Raw genomic sequence first — 15,346 nt, 5'->3', positions numbered from 1 at the left:
GAGGTCGGCTGAAGCTTCCTGGGTCTGGAACCGGGGGGGGCTCGGCCTCGGGGCGGGGGGGGGGCTTCAGTGGAAGGAGGCGTCAGTAAAGGCCTTGTTTCCTTTTTCTGGGTCGAAAATGCTGCTTTCCCCGCCCCGTCCCCCCAAAAGAGGGAGGCACAGGCGGCTGTTTCACAGAGTTTGGGTCGCACCACTTCCTCCCCAGCGCTCCGCACGGCAGATTCTGTCCCTTCCCCCCCACCCCGTGGGGACCTTGCGAGGGTGAAAGCTTTGATATCCCCCCCCTCCCGCGCCCCCCCAATGCTGGTGCTTTGGGGGGGGGGTGAAGTTGGGGAATGTGCTCATCGATTCGGGCGTGAGGGAGCGGTGTTTGGGTGTTCTCTCAGGCTGGTGGTGAGCTGCGGGTCAAAACCCGCCGATATTGGCAGACTGCGCCGATGCTCTAATGACTGTAAATCAAGAAGTAGCGTGGCAATTATCCTCAGAGTAATTATGTAATCTGCTTAGCAAATCACATAATTACTTTGTAAAGGAACGCTGCAGAATTTTCTGAAATTAGCTAATTTGGTGTGCTTTTTAAACTGTTCAGTATAATACCAATGGGGTAGCAAAACAGCGCTTGTCTGTTACACTTATTTTGCACTTGGGCTTCTTAATTTGTAGGAAGGAATGCAAGTTTGTTCACAACTTCCACTCAGACCACAATCTCCGTGTTCTAAAGCAATATGGACTTGAGAATTTAAACAGTGATGAACTTCGCCAGCTTCTGCTTCAAAATGACCCTTCCCTCTTGCCAGAGGTGAGTAGTACTGTGACAGTTTCTTAGCTTTGTGTTTCAGTGAGCATCACAAAGTGGAAGAGGCTTGGTACTAGATGCAGATGCTAGGTGGCAGTTTAGTTAGCATAATGCAAATCTAAAACTTCTAAGCTGTGTCCTTTGTTCTCGCTGGCAGCTAAGCATTCACACAGCCCCTCACTTACTCCCCTCTCCCCTGCCCGAAGCAGGACAGGTGAGCGAAAACAAGAAGAACAAAGGTGACAAAACTTGTGGATGGAGATAAAGACAGTTTAGCAAGTGGAAGAAAGAGGGGAGAAAACACCTGTTACAAAGGAAGTTAGTCACCACCTCCCACAAGCAGACCGATGGCCAGCAAGTCTCTGAGCAAGGGCCACCTGGTGGGAAGGACCCCCCTCCCCTACTCCCTGGCTTTTTGGTTTTTTTTTATTGCTGAGCATGACATTATACGGCAAGGATTATCCCTTTGGATGGTTTGGGCTAGCTGTGCCAGCGGTGTCCTCTCTCAGCTTCTTGCCCACCCCCAGCCTGCCTGGGGTGGGGGGCCAGAGTGGAGAAAAAGAGAAAGCCTTGACACTGTGCAAGCACTGCTCAGCAGTAGCTGAAACGCTGGTGCGTTATCAACAGTAGTTTGGTCACAAATCCAAAACATAGTGAGGTATGGTCTGCTGTAAAGAAAGTTAACTCCATCCTAGCCAGATCCAGTCGCTCTTACCATCAAATTCAGGTCAAAAAAGTTTGCTATTCCAAAACTGGAAAACCAAAGAGTTTCAGTAGTGACACGATGAAATTCAGTAACCTACCTTTATGTGACTTAGAACAAAATCCCATCTGCTAGAGAATGCCTGTAAGGTGCTGTCTGCTGAAACATCTTTCTAGACGTTAGCAGGGAAAAGGAAAAGCTATCAAGTAATCATTTGGAAAGTAAGAGGAAAGAATAAACTTGTATGTCTTTTAAATGCAAATGTAAACACATAGCTATAAAAATTAAAAAAATCGTGAATTCAAACAGTCTATATGAGCACATTGTACTTTAATTTTTAAATTGTTTTTTTTTTTCCTCTACCCAAGGTCTGCTTACATTATAACAAAGGTGATGGACCTTATGGATCTTGTACCTATAAAAAGATCTGCACTAAACTGCATGTTTGCCAGTACTTTTTGCGGGGACAGTGCAGATTTGGCAGCAGTTGCAAGCGATTACATGACTTAAAGAAGTTGGAATGTTATGAGAAACTGGAGAGACAGGGAATGAGCTCAAACATTATTGAGAAACTACCTTCCATTTATAGGAATATGTATGACATAACAAATGGCAACAGAAACATGTATGACATAGAAGATGCCAAGTCTTCACCATGCAAAGGTAAATTATACCATCTTTTGAAAACATCAGAAGAAGAATCACTATAGTGAATGTAGCATTCTCACAGATGTCATTAAGAAAAATAAAACTGAATTCACAACTTGATGTGTCTTTTACGAGGGACCTTGCACCTATCTCATTGACAGACATTTGTGTCTTGATAAGTGAAGTGGATTTCAAGGCATTAATGGTTCCTGAGAAGTAAAGTGCTTGGTGCTTATAAAAATCCTAGATTTGGGGTTAGACCAGCATAACAGGATCTGGAAATATGGAGCTCTATAATTTTTTTTCTTGGTAAAAAACATAAACAAGGGTCAAGAACTTTAAGAATAGGGGTGGTGTTTACTTGTGTTATTATAAACTGCTTTATTTTATCTTTTTTTTTTTTTTAGTGTAGTGATCGTCTAGCACAAGAATTCACAGGCAGCAGTATCCTAGTTACTTCTCAGGGATGTAATATTTTGTTTGTTCTTTGCTTTTAAAGTTCCTTAGAATGGTAAGTTAAGTATAGTTTAGCAGGGAAGAAAAGGATAACAATGGAAAATCCAAGTGTGTGTATGTGTTCATGTCTGCTATTCTTCCCGTAGTGCCGCCTTCTCTTCCTTGTTTCCTTAATGTGCTTTAATTTAAAGAGGTGTCAAATTTTGAGACTTCAGATTTTATAGCTGCCACTATGAACAGCTCTGTGGAATGCATGGTTAACCCAAGTCCATCTAGAAATGTAAAGGCATTGGATTCTATTCTTACTTCGCTGTGATAGCTAAAGGAATTTAGCAGTTACAGGAAAGTCAAGTTCAGAAAGGATGAATAAAGGAATAGAACTTTTGAGTATACAAGGTTATCAAAGACTTCAGTGTCTTTCTGGAGCTGAATGCAGTTATATAGTTACAAACACTGGGTTTTGGCATCTTCCCTATGCATAGGTGCACTTTTAAGAGGGCTTGTTGAAACAAAGTGTATTAATAAGGCTCATAATTCCCCCTTCCAGAGAGAAAACACAGCTCTAGCCAAAAGTCTTCAACTACAGATGGTGATGAATTGGAACAGATCTGTTTATATCATCTGTACAAAAGTTGTGGCTTTAAAGGTAGGTTGTGACTGTAGCAAGTCCAGTCTATTTTCCTTTTCCCATAAAGAGGAAGTGACAGACATCTTTCACAGAAAGGCGAAACGTCAGAGCTTATGCTTATCTTTAGTTAAATCTCATTGTAATCTTGAGTGCTGGTAGGAAAGTGTTTGACCTATCTGGTATACCAAACAAAGGAGCTGTTTTGTTTTACCCTGAGATGTATAATATCAGCCTGTGTTGGAGATTGGCTACTCCACCTGTGTTCACCTAAGGTATAGCTGAATTATAGGAGCCCTATTTCCAAATAAGTACAAAAGATACTACTGTGAATTCTACATTCTTCCTTGTTTCCAAATAACTACAAAAGATACTACTGTGAATTCTACATTCTTCCTTTTTTCTTCTAGCACTCTTCTGTTTCATCTGTCTGACCAGTCTTCCTTTCAAAACGTACCAACTTGTCCAGGAAAAAGGCTGCTGTGCCAGCTTTCTTCTTGGCCTTTTGTCATCCTTTTCCTTCTTGATGTTCTTGACCTGTAGTAGCTCCCTGATGTACTGCACACCTTCTCATATGAACTGTGTGGTGCAGTCTCCTTGACTTTCCCTGTAGTTAGTTAGGTTGCCTGTTGTTCTACTATGAAAGCTAGCCTCAAGTTCATGCATATGTGTACTGGTGATGTGATCTTCACTCCTATTGAGAAGTGACTGCATACTGACTCTTCACATGATTTCTGAGTAACACTTGTGATACGTGGGCTGCCACTACCACTATTCTTGTTCCTGGTGAGGCCTGGACCCTTAGTGAGTTCTTGAAGTCTCTAAATGAGCTACCTCCTGTCCTAAAACTAAGCACTGGTGGGTTTTGTTTGTTTGGGGTTTTTTGTTGTTTTTTTTTCCCTCAGTTGCACCACTTAATCCCAAAGTGGTTAAGCATAGGTTGAGTCTACACTGTTATTCTGTATATGAAATAAGTCTTGTGTGAGCTTGTGATCTTGATTCATTGTAAATTTTTGTCTCTGAAACTGAGAAGACAGGACAGTTCTTCATCACTGAGCTCCTGCTAGCAATTTTGATGCGTGAAGAGAATCTAGTAGGTATAGAAACTGAACATCTGCCTAAGCTCAAAAATTAAGTTTTACTTGCCCATGCTGAAAATTTCTGAACTAGTTGCTTGTAATGTTTCCATAGGTGAACACTTTCCATAGCTATGCATTTGATACTTTCACCAGCTAGGTGTACAGCCCTGAGATGTTGGGGTTTTTCTCATAGCCTGTAAAAATAATGCACCTCTTACTTTTTTTCTTTTTTTTTTTTTTTTAACTTTTATAGACAAGTGTATCAGAACTCATTTTCACTTGCCATATAGATGGCAGATCTATGACGGTAATACCTGGAATGACTTGAAGAATATGGAAGAAATAGAAAAAGCATATTGTGACCCCAATAACACCAGGTATAAACTCTTGCAAAATTTAATAATGTTTGGACTTTGCTATATTGGACCAGGTCCTTAGTGACTGTAAATTGCTACGATTCTATTGCAGTCATCTCATAAGTAGCTTCATTCGGTATTCTTCTACTGACCTCACTTTGTTGATCTACTGTTGCTGGAGATCTGATCCATTGTGACTTACTTATGCCTGGAGTCTGTATATGACCCTCTGGGTTACTGTACTGGCTGGATTGGAGTTAACTTTCTTCATAGCAGCCCATACAGTGTTGTGTTCTGGATTTGTGACTAAAACAGTGCTGGTAATGCACCGACGTTTTAGATGCTGCTGAGCAGTGCTTGCCCAGAGTCAAAGCTTTCTCTTTTTCTCACTCTGCCCTGCACCTCCACAGTGGGTAGGCTAAGGGTGGGCCAGGGGTTGGGAGAGGATCAGCTGGGACAGCTGACCTGAACTGACCAGAGGGATTTCCCATACCGTATAATGTCATGGTCAGCGATAAAACCTGGGGCAGAGGAAGAAGAGGGTTGGGTTTTTAGTTTCCAAGGTGGCTGCTGTTTGGCGACTGGCTGGGCATTAGACTGCCTTTGTGAGGTGGTGAGCAATTTGTTTTGCTTTATTTATTTATTTGTTGGTTTATTTACAACCTCCACCCCACCTTCATCACCTATTGAACTGCCTTCATATTGGCCCATAACTTTTCTGGCTTTTGCCCTTCTTATTTTCTGCCCTCTGTTGTGCAAGGGAGGGGAGGGGGAGTGAGCGAGTGGCTGTGTGGGTACTTGGTTGCTGGCCAGGGTCAATACACCACAATTACTTTATGTGACTAACCCATACACTCTAGTATTCTTGGCGGTGAAAAAATGTATAAATACTTCCTACTGCTGCTACCATAGGAAGTCTTAATCCTCACTAAGAATGGCTGGAAAACTGCAGAGAGTGGTGATTTTATCAAAAGTACTTGTGGGAATCTATCTTCGGTTAGAGCTTGTCAGTACACAGCTTGACCCCATGATTAAAAGTAACCTTCTCTTTCAGCTTTTGAGATGGAGGACACAAAGGTAGCATAAGATTTGCCCCTCTCGCTCCCTTGCCCCCCAGCTCCTTTCCCCCTCCGTCCATATTGTGGAATGGGTAGAATACCTTACCTGTCTGGAGAGAGAGATACTCTTGGGTGCAGAGAACCATTAAGAATATGGAAATACCTTTAAGAGTTTGGAACTGGTTACGTAGCACAAAGAGCCTATTGGAAGGGACTCATACCAGTATGATGTGTCACATGCTGGAGAATTTACCTAGCCCTCTTATGTTATGTTAGAAGCTCTTTGAAGCCACGCTTAAGTTATGACAGTGTTCTGTTTAAAATATAATTGGTTAGCAAGAAGGTGGCAGCGTATGTTTTCCACTCTTTCTGTTCATCTTATGTAACTCACTAATTTATGAGTTGATAATGGTTACTGCACATGGAACCAATGTGAGATGTAATGCAAAATACGTACAAACACAAGACAGAACTGTGATTGTTGTGGAAACTGCAGGCTTGTGTCCTGCTTTTGAGTGATGTTGACTTAATTTTCAAATTTGTGGTGGGCTTCTGAACCTATGTGTAAAGCTTCACAAACAGTTCTGATTTTTTTTTTTCTCCATTTTTTTCTAGATTTAATAATGGTGTTACTGAAAGTGGCTTTGTCTTTTCACGTATCTGTTTTGTGAATATGTGCTGTGGGTTTGCAAAGGTTAGACGTCTTTCTACAGCCTCCTCTGTGACCAGACCCCCTCACTTCATTCTTACAACCGAATGGATCTGGTACTGGAAAGATGAATACGGCCTGTGGCAGGAGTATGGAAAAAAAGTAAGTGTGGAGAAATGGGGAGACTCTCAACTCTGTGTTAAAAGTGCAGAACTACTGAAAAGTACACAATGTTTATATCCTCTCCTCTTTAGTCACCTTCTCCCTTCCTCCCTCTCACTCATACTGTACAGATGGACTTCAGAGGCCTAATGGGATCTTTTCCCTGAGAATTTAACTGGTTCATGTAGGGAAGTGCTCACTGGTGAGTCACAAAAATTATTGTCAGATAATTCTTCAGTGAGTCATGTCAGATAGGATCACATTAATACATTTTTTTCATTGCTTTTGACTAAAACTTTCTTTTCTGAGGTTCCAGTAGTACTTCGTGGGTCTTTGCTAAGGTCTGGTTGGTTAATGTACAGTCTCAGTAGTCGCGTTCACTGCATGCACTTTACAATGTAAGTTTAGGCTTCATAACACTGCTTGGTTTGTTTAAGGGGCAGTTTCAACTGCTTCATATGTAGCTTTTGCCTGATAGACACTATCATGTGCCAAGGCTGATGCATACTGCAGCCACCATACCATATCGCAGTTGTTGGTTTTTAAACTTGCTTGTATATAACAGACCAGGAGAATCTTTTTTTTTTTTTTTTCTCCTCTGGTTTTGGCCTGACAGAATGATGATCATGCAGCTGCCACTGTCTCCAGTGATGACCTGGAGAAAGCTTATCTAGGTGAAGGTTCTCCAAAGCTGAACTTCAAAGCTGGAAGACATGAATACGAACTCGATTTTGGAGGTATATTACATTTGCTTTGGGGTTTTCTTTTGGTTTGTTTCTCTCCCTTTCCCTCCCTCCCTCCCTTCCTCCCAGGTCTCTTGTGGTTTTAAGCTACATTAGTACAGGAGATAGGAGAGACAGAAATTTGAACTTTGAACTGCAATGCTTACAGAGACAGAGCTTCTATCAAAGTTCTCAGGATAAGAGCTGTTCACATAAGCAAAGTGGTATTCCTATTCCTCCAAACCATTTATTTTTGAGAAGTTCTTGTGCTAGGTTTCAAAATATCTGTCAGCAAGTCAAAGTGTGACATTGCCATTGATGCTGGCACCGACACAAATGGTGAGAAACTTCTGGAAGACTTGGCAAGCAGCTTCCAGTCTGCTATAATCACTGGCTTGCAGAAAAACAAATACTTGAGCAAGGTGTGGGGTCCAGGCAATCCTTAGCATTGCAATATTTATGTAGCTATTTTCTTTTTGTAGCTCTGCCTGTCTGGAAAGGCTGAGGAAATACCTTCACTATGTCAAAAGTAGGAAGATGTGTTTTCCAAGAGTTCAGGAAATTTCAGCCACTTGTGATGGCTCTGTCCTCTCTGAGCTGTTGCCTTTCCAGGTATCCTCTTCAGAAATCATGGGGAACAGTGGTGGTGGGAATCAGCCTGCCTAGACTGTCATTTTGGTGTAGTTGCCTTTGATCTAACTCTCCATTGCTATCTCAAGTGATACATTGTTTGTGATTTAATCAGAAGCAATGCTGTAATCTTCTTATAGGCTGGGGAAATTTGTCTGGCTTAGAAGAGGAAATTGCAACCCTTTTCTAAGGTTTGGGCTTTTTTAGTAACTTAGGCAAACATGTGCAATGTAGACATCTTCCAAAACCAAGTTTCTAGGCTTGGTGGAGCCAAGAGGTTTTTTGTTTGTTTTCTTCCTGTGTATCTCTCTCTGAAGATGAGGCCTCATTCTGCTGGCGGCTACTGACTCTTAGTTGCTAATATGATGTGGCAGTAGCTTGAGTTTCCAAGAGTTTCCCAAGAGTTTCCAAGATCCAGAGAGAATGTCTCTAAAATTCAGATTGCTGTGACTTGTTTCTGTTGGTTGTTGATAAAAATGAATGGCCTGTGGTAGCTCTTAGGTTGTGTCTATAGGATTTAAATCTACAAATACATGTAGGAAGGCAGTATCTTGATTGCAGATTGAGAAGGAGGGGATGCAATCCATGGAGCAAAAGTAGATACGTATTTTACAATGATTCTTTTCGGTTAAGTGTGGCTGATGGAACAGTGTCTTATCATTCCTTCTAAAGTTAAGAGCGAAACTGAAACTTAAAATCTGTCTCGGTGGTTTATACAGATAGACTGTGGGTTCTACATCCTGCTTTGACTTCCTTTTGCATAGCAAGAAAAAAGCTCAGTGCCTTTTTTTTCAACATTTTTGACAAAACACCTTAGTGGCAAGTTTTGCTGCAGTGTGAAGGCTTTCTGAAACATCTTTCTGATTGTTCAGGTTTTATTATATTTTTTTTCTCAGCCATGATTCAGAAAAACCTTCGCTACACAACAGAGAGAGAGATTCGGAGAAGACCTAAATTTGTCTCTCAGGCAGAGATAGAAAAGACAAGAGCAAGGTAAATTGCAATTGCTCATTCTGAGGTGATGGATTTAGTGCATTGTGAATGCAGTGTCTTCCAAGGGTGTTAATAAGGTGAAGGTGTAGCTGTTAAGGCAATTGTAAAAAAAATTGAGGGGAAAGGACGTACCTTTCCTACAACAATGCCTAGCCAGGGGAGTATTGCAGCTTGGCCAACAGTTTTCAAGCAACTCAGGAGCCTCGGGGGTGAAGGAAGTTTGGGCTCAGCCACAGAAAGTGTGGAAGCATAGAAAATAATTCAACATGTAGCAATGTTGCGGGGAGCTGCTGGTTAGAGGGATCTATCTTATTAGAGCAGCTGATACAGATGGAAGCAATAATGTTTATGCATACTAGCCCTTTCTGACATCTGAGATCAGTAATTTTCAAACCTCAATACAAGTTTAGAAACAATTCTTTTGAGAATAATCAGACAGTCTGAGAGGAGAGTAGTAGTTGTTACAGGTGGAGCAAAAGGTGGGAATCTGCAAGGGGAGATGTTTTATATAATTGCATGTAACAGCCAACTTTTTTTTAACGCGTTCCCTTGCAGCACACAGTGCTTGTTTAACTGCTCTATTCTGTGTTGTTTAAACATGCTAATTAAAATTTGGGTGGCAGTAGAGGGGAGGGCGGTATCTATCCTGTTTTTGTCATACTGATATGATACTGGATGCATTTTTATTCATCTACCCCAGTGTAGCAGAGCTTTTATGTATCCATTCAACTCTTTGCAACTAGGAGAACTACTTTCATGTTTAGTTCAGTGTATATCTAATTTTGTTTTTTCTCATTTGGCATCTTGCTTCCTGCCATAAGTCTTGACATGGTGATTTAGAACAAATATTTTAATGTACTGAACTGAAAAGACAATTTTGAAATATTTCTGAATGTATTCAGTTGCCTATATTCTCCTTAAACTTGGCAAAAGTGTCATAAGTATAGAAAATGTAGGGATTTGTTTTGTTTTAATTACCTATTTGTAATATCTTGTAATGTACAGGGGCTTTAAACACACAGAAGAGTTTAAAGGCATTCCAGCTCACTGGGACAAATCTGCCCTGCCTGAACTGGGATTCAAGGTTTGAAGCGTTTTGTTTTTTTCTTTCTATCAGTTTTGTTGCATACAGGTTTGTTACACCACAAGATCAGTTTTTCTTGTGCCTTTGTAGATGGCTCTTTCTTATGTAACATAATGCAGAGGTGTTGGTAAATTTGCGCCTGATACCACAGTGGGCACACCTAGAGGTGAAACTAGACCCAAATTTAAACTAACAAATGGTGGCAGTATAACCATGGCAACATTGACTTTCACTGCTACTATTCATCCCTTTCCTTGGCAAATTTGTCTGAAGCTTATGCTTTATTAGCAAGACTGTTACTGGTGCCCAAGATACATAGCTTTGAAGTCCAACATGTGCTGAAGCATCAGAGATAAATCATGCCTCTCAACTTTAGGGTAGTTATTTCCTGAGCTGTATATAAGTAGACTTGTATGTCTGTGGAGCATTGCTGAAATCAACAGAGTTCAGGCTGAGATCCTTTATTAAAATGCACCATAACTGCAGTGGAGTGAACTTGTTTCCTTTTGTAATACACCCAGTTGATATCTGCATGGTTTACCTTTGCTAATTTCCTGCCTGCCTCCACCACCACCTCTGTCAACTCTAGTAACTATACCTACAGAAAAGATCTTCTTACATGAAGCCTGAAAATTACTAACTTGCAAAATGCAAATCCTCAAGAAATTGTCAATAAAAAGTAGGAAATGCTAACATTGCCGTTCTTGATGTTCTTAGGGAAAACATGGAAGTAGAAAACTTCGCTTGCTTTCAGGACTGTCATGTAATGAACTGATTTTTGGCAGTGTGTCCCTACTCTTCCCTAAAATGGTTGCTCAAATAAAGCCTTTTCAATTTATTTAAAAACGTAACAGGCAGTGCAGTTTGTCTTCACTGGCTGTAGGGAGTATAAACTATAAAGATTTAAAAAGCACGGGTGTAGAGGTACTTTTTGATTTGCTGCAACATAAATTCTCTGTCCTTTTTTTTATTTATGTGCTCATTTATTCTATGTGTTTAGGTACTGTTTGATACATGCATGCAAATGTGTCTTGGCCCAAATATTAAAAGGGGCTGGGTGGCTGCACAAAAACATGCAGCTCCTTTAATGTCCTCTGAGAGAGCAACTTGTGAGTCTTAAACCACAGGAGTTAATGCTCCCTAGGTAAGAGCCCACTTTTACAGAGCAGGGATCTCTAATCTGCCTTTTTTCCAGGAGTATTTTTGCTGCTCATACCTTGGCTTCACAGAAAATACTTTAAAGGTCTGAGTAGTGCACTAGGTAGGGTGGCTTTGTTACGATTTAGTAAAAGATGAGAGTAGCTTTTTAATCTTTTCCTTACAGCTGATTGAGCTTGACAGTTCTGCTGAAGAATACAAGAAAGTCAAGGTGGACTTTCAACGCACAATGCCCAAAACAGTTATTAAAAGGATTTGTAGAGTTCAGAACCCATCTCTCTGGGCACTCTATCAATGGTATGTGTAAAATACGCTCTGGTATGTGTGCATGAAGTTTGTTGTTTCTGCAGTTAGCTGTGTGCTAAAGATAGACACACACATTACTGAAATGCAGCTGCATTTAAGAATCTGCTTCCACTCCCCCACTGAAATACCGAGCCAGGATCAATATGTAGATAAAGAGATGTCAACAAAACCAACTCAGTCAAGACAGAGAGCTTAGAATACTCAGATGAGCTCTGCAGGAGGAATTCTTGTTCCCGAGTAAGGGGTTCTGACTTCTGCCAGGCCTGTGTCTGGGACAGCTGCCTTCCACTGAAGCCTTGAAGCTGGTAATCAGTCACATCTGGCACAAACACTGGTTTGTAGCTGGTGAAAACTAAAATAGCCTTTAAAACTAAATGCAAAACTCACTGCGGGAAAGCCTTAACATGAACTCCTGTGTTTAAAAAAAAATAATAATGGTAAGATTCCTCCCCCTCTCCCAATTGTCAGTGAATGAAACAGAGCATTTTTATTATTAAATATCTGGAGGCATTTGTGTATAACAAAAGTATGTTTGTAGACAGCAAGATACCCTCTATGCCCAAAGTTTAGGCCTTAACGTAAGGATTTTCAGAATGTACCCTTTGTGTAAAATTGTCTGAGTGCTAGCATGGCTGGAACCTGTCTGGGTATAGCCACTGTGGAACTGCAAAGATACTGCTTCTTATTGCAGGCAGAAGGAACAAATGCAGAAGAGCAGTGGTGGAAAGGCTGTGGATGAGCGATTTTTATTTCATGGGACCAGTAAAAAATACACTGATGCCATCTGTCAGCAAAACTTTGACTGGAGGATCTGTGGCCTTCATGGGACAGTCTACGGCAAAGGTTGTTTTTCAGCTTTCATTAACCCTAGACTTGCTAAAAATTTCTCAGTAGTTACTGTAGAGGTGTAAATTTAGAAAAAGGGCATTCAGACAATGTAGGGCTTACCTCTGTGATGGTGCGGACAACATAGCTGACTTTGGCAATGATCATTTGGAGCTAAGGCATACTGAAAGGCCGTGGCCCCTATGCTCTGCTTTGTCCTTGCAAGAAAAGACAAGTTTAGGAGAGACTGGTTCTAGGGGGGGTTTCTCCGAGTCCAGCCTTACTTCTGTTGCAATTTCTCCAGGCTCCTACAGGAAGGCAACGTGGCGTTATTTGTTTTTTTTCCAGGAATGTAAATGCCATCCTGTTTTTTTGCCTTGTTAGCAAGTTATATTCCTTTACATTGTTCTGTGTAAAAGAAAGGATCAACATACCAAGTGGAACAGCCAAGAGACACGCTGACTGACTGACTGCCCACCCATTTGATTGAATACTTTGTAACTCTCAGAAATGTTCTAATGAATATTAGTAGCCTCTGTCAGGAGAGGAAGTTGGGTGAGATTGGGGAAGGTGAACCTCTCAGGGCCAGAGGAAGTCTTTTTGAGGAATATAATAACATTTAAAACATTAGTTGTGTGGCTTTTAAATATGTGTGCTATGAAAAATACAAGTGTGGTCATTTTCACTACGAAGGACATGCAGGACAAGTGAAGGCTTTGGAAAGGCTGTTCATGAACTGGATTTTATGAATTTGCTTTCACACTGTATCACTGCCTTCCCTGCAATTTTGGTGTCTTATCAACTCTGTCTTGGTGTCTCTTCTGCAGGAAGCTATTTTGCAAGAGATGCATCTTATTCTGACAACTACTGCGGTGAAGACTTACACACCAAGACCATGTTTCTGGCACGGGTGCTGGTGGGGGAGTTCACGCTTGGTAAATCTTCTTATGTTCGGCCACCCTTGAAAGACAACCAAAACTTTTATGACAGTTGTGTGAATAGCTATTCAAACCCTTCTATCTTTGTCATCTTTGAGAAGCACCAGATTTATCCAGAGTATCTCATAGAATACATTGACCAGGCATTTGCAAAAATGCTATAGCAGCAAAACCTATCATCCTTATGTTTAGCTGGTATAAACATTTAATATTGGCTTAAGAGAGAAAAAGTGATTTTTAGAAGTTGTGTAATTGGGTAGGTGAGTGTTCAGAAACATTTATTCTCTATCCTTTCTGGGCAATATGAAATGAGGGGTAAAAAGACACAAAAGATGTCTCAGAATTCTTAAAATCCTGCACCTGTCTCCTATTCTTTAGCAGGTATCATGTTTCCCTGCATGACTAACGAGTTTTATAAATTTATTAGTTGAATTCAGTGATGGTTGTAACATGAGGATTGGCTATGACTGCCAAGTTTAAACAATATTTAGTTATAATTGTTTCAGGATAGATCTTTACACATCCTTGTTGGTCAGAGGCTGTCTCCTTCTACCTGTTTATCTTTTAACTCAAAATTTGATAAAACCTGCTTTTTAAAATCATCTGTCTTCTGTAACAGTAGACATTCAAGTGTTTGCAAGTGAGACTGTACCATTTCTGTCGCTATGCTCAACTCTGCATAAATTCTTAACAGCACTGTTTTTTGGTCCCTACTTAATCTTCACCAACAAAGCCTCAAAAATTAAACTTGCTTGTTAAAAAGGAACAGAGACTTATTTCCACTTGTTAATTTTCTCATTTAAAACAAGTACCAAAGACATGAAGCATAGCAGGGGTTGCTTGGTGTGTGGTACTTGGTTGACTTACTCTATCAAATAAATGCTGTATTTTAGGTCTGTGATAAGACAGGTTTTTCATGACTTTCACTGTGTGTACAAATGAGAGAGTGCTGGCAGGTGCCGGGGCGAAGAAGAGGAGACAATTCACCCTGTCATTTAAGAGTATTCTACCTAGGAGTGAAATACAGTGCTTGCACTGCTTGATTAGCAATACCCTGTTTCTGTAGAGCGACTTTATGGTTCTCTTACAGCTGTTGGGAAGGACAGTGATTGACCGTCTCTCATTGGTGTACTGCCCCTTTGGTTGCAGGAGATACACAGGTTACCTGTGTAATCAAGGTGTCTTTGGAGTTTCTTGGAGGAAAAATGTGCGTACCTGGGGAGTAGTATTCAACTACAGAGCTGAACCTTTAAAACTCTGAAGATTAAGTCGAATCTTTAATTGTTCCCAGCAAAAGATGTTATCAGAGTTGAGCTGTCAGCATACACATTTACAGATAATCAACACTTGAACTGTCAAGTATTTCTTATGATTAAAGTTGCTGATACATGGACAGATACTTTATCACAGCTTTAATGCTTCTAAATGGGTATGTTGGCTATAGTGTACTGCAAAAGCCTTAAGATAGACTTTGTATGTGACCAAAAAAAGCTTATCTCTACCTGTATTCTAGAAGCACTTCTTTTTAATTCATCTAGATGATGATTGACAGGTGTACACTGGTTAACTCTTTTATTACTTCAGCACTGTGAAGCAGAAGCTTAGCCATGATTAGCCGGAGTAAGGCTGTGCAGAGCGCCTTTTTATATGAACGGTGAAAGTAGCAGCATGTCATCTAAAGGAAAATACTCCTATTCATGTTTAAACCCAGTAAAACAGGATGTGGAAAAGCAAATTGGCTGTATTTTTTCTTTTGAAGGATTTGTAATAGAACATACATGATAAATCCCATGTCAGCAGATAAGCTTCTCCGCAAATACTACGTTCATTAAGGAGGATAACAGTATGTATGAAAGATTTCGTACCTGTGCAGAATAAGATTTTTCTGCCAAAACAAAAACCACGTTCATCTACAAGTCCATGGCAAATGAGAATACGGGTATTTTGCTTTTCTTCCTCTGAACATATTCAGCTAAAACTGGAATACCTAAAGTCATGTTAATCTTTTGCCAGAAAATTGAAACAAACATTTTTTTATGCAAAAAGTTGAGATATTTTTTAATAAAATTTTTGATGGCTAGTAATATTTTTGAAAAGTTTAACTTAATTCTTGGAGGGGATGTGTAAGGGTGTGTGCATGTGTGTGTGTATGGGTGTA

The 15,346-nt window shown here is 40.5% G+C and overlaps 1 protein-coding gene across 1 annotated transcript in view; it reads left to right on the top strand.

Annotated features, from left to right (window-relative positions):
* LOC104288610 (poly [ADP-ribose] polymerase 12-like) overlaps positions 1-13,382 on the top strand; it is a 14,964-nt gene extending 1,582 nt beyond the window's left edge. Inside the window, exons 2-12 of the mRNA XM_009887435.1 lie at positions 664-799; positions 1,868-2,162; positions 3,151-3,249; positions 4,561-4,684; positions 6,337-6,532; positions 7,149-7,269; positions 8,781-8,877; positions 9,883-9,961; positions 11,286-11,416; positions 12,117-12,268; positions 13,078-13,382. Coding sequence (XP_009885737.1) covers positions 664-799; positions 1,868-2,162; positions 3,151-3,249; positions 4,561-4,684; positions 6,337-6,532; positions 7,149-7,269; positions 8,781-8,877; positions 9,883-9,961; positions 11,286-11,416; positions 12,117-12,268; positions 13,078-13,352 — 1,705 coding nt within the window. The 3' untranslated portion in view covers positions 13,353-13,382. The remainder of the gene's footprint in view (positions 1-663; positions 800-1,867; positions 2,163-3,150; positions 3,250-4,560; positions 4,685-6,336; positions 6,533-7,148; positions 7,270-8,780; positions 8,878-9,882; positions 9,962-11,285; positions 11,417-12,116; positions 12,269-13,077) is intronic.
* The last annotated feature ends 1,964 nt before the right edge of the window (positions 13,383-15,346 follow it).

Source organism: Charadrius vociferus, unplaced genomic scaffold (genome assembly GCF_000708025.1).
Source record: "Charadrius vociferus isolate BGI_N301 unplaced genomic scaffold, ASM70802v2 scaffold196, whole genome shotgun sequence".
Taxonomy (NCBI): Eukaryota; Metazoa; Chordata; class Aves; order Charadriiformes; family Charadriidae; genus Charadrius; species Charadrius vociferus.
This window is presented reverse-complemented; position numbering and strand designations above follow the sequence as displayed.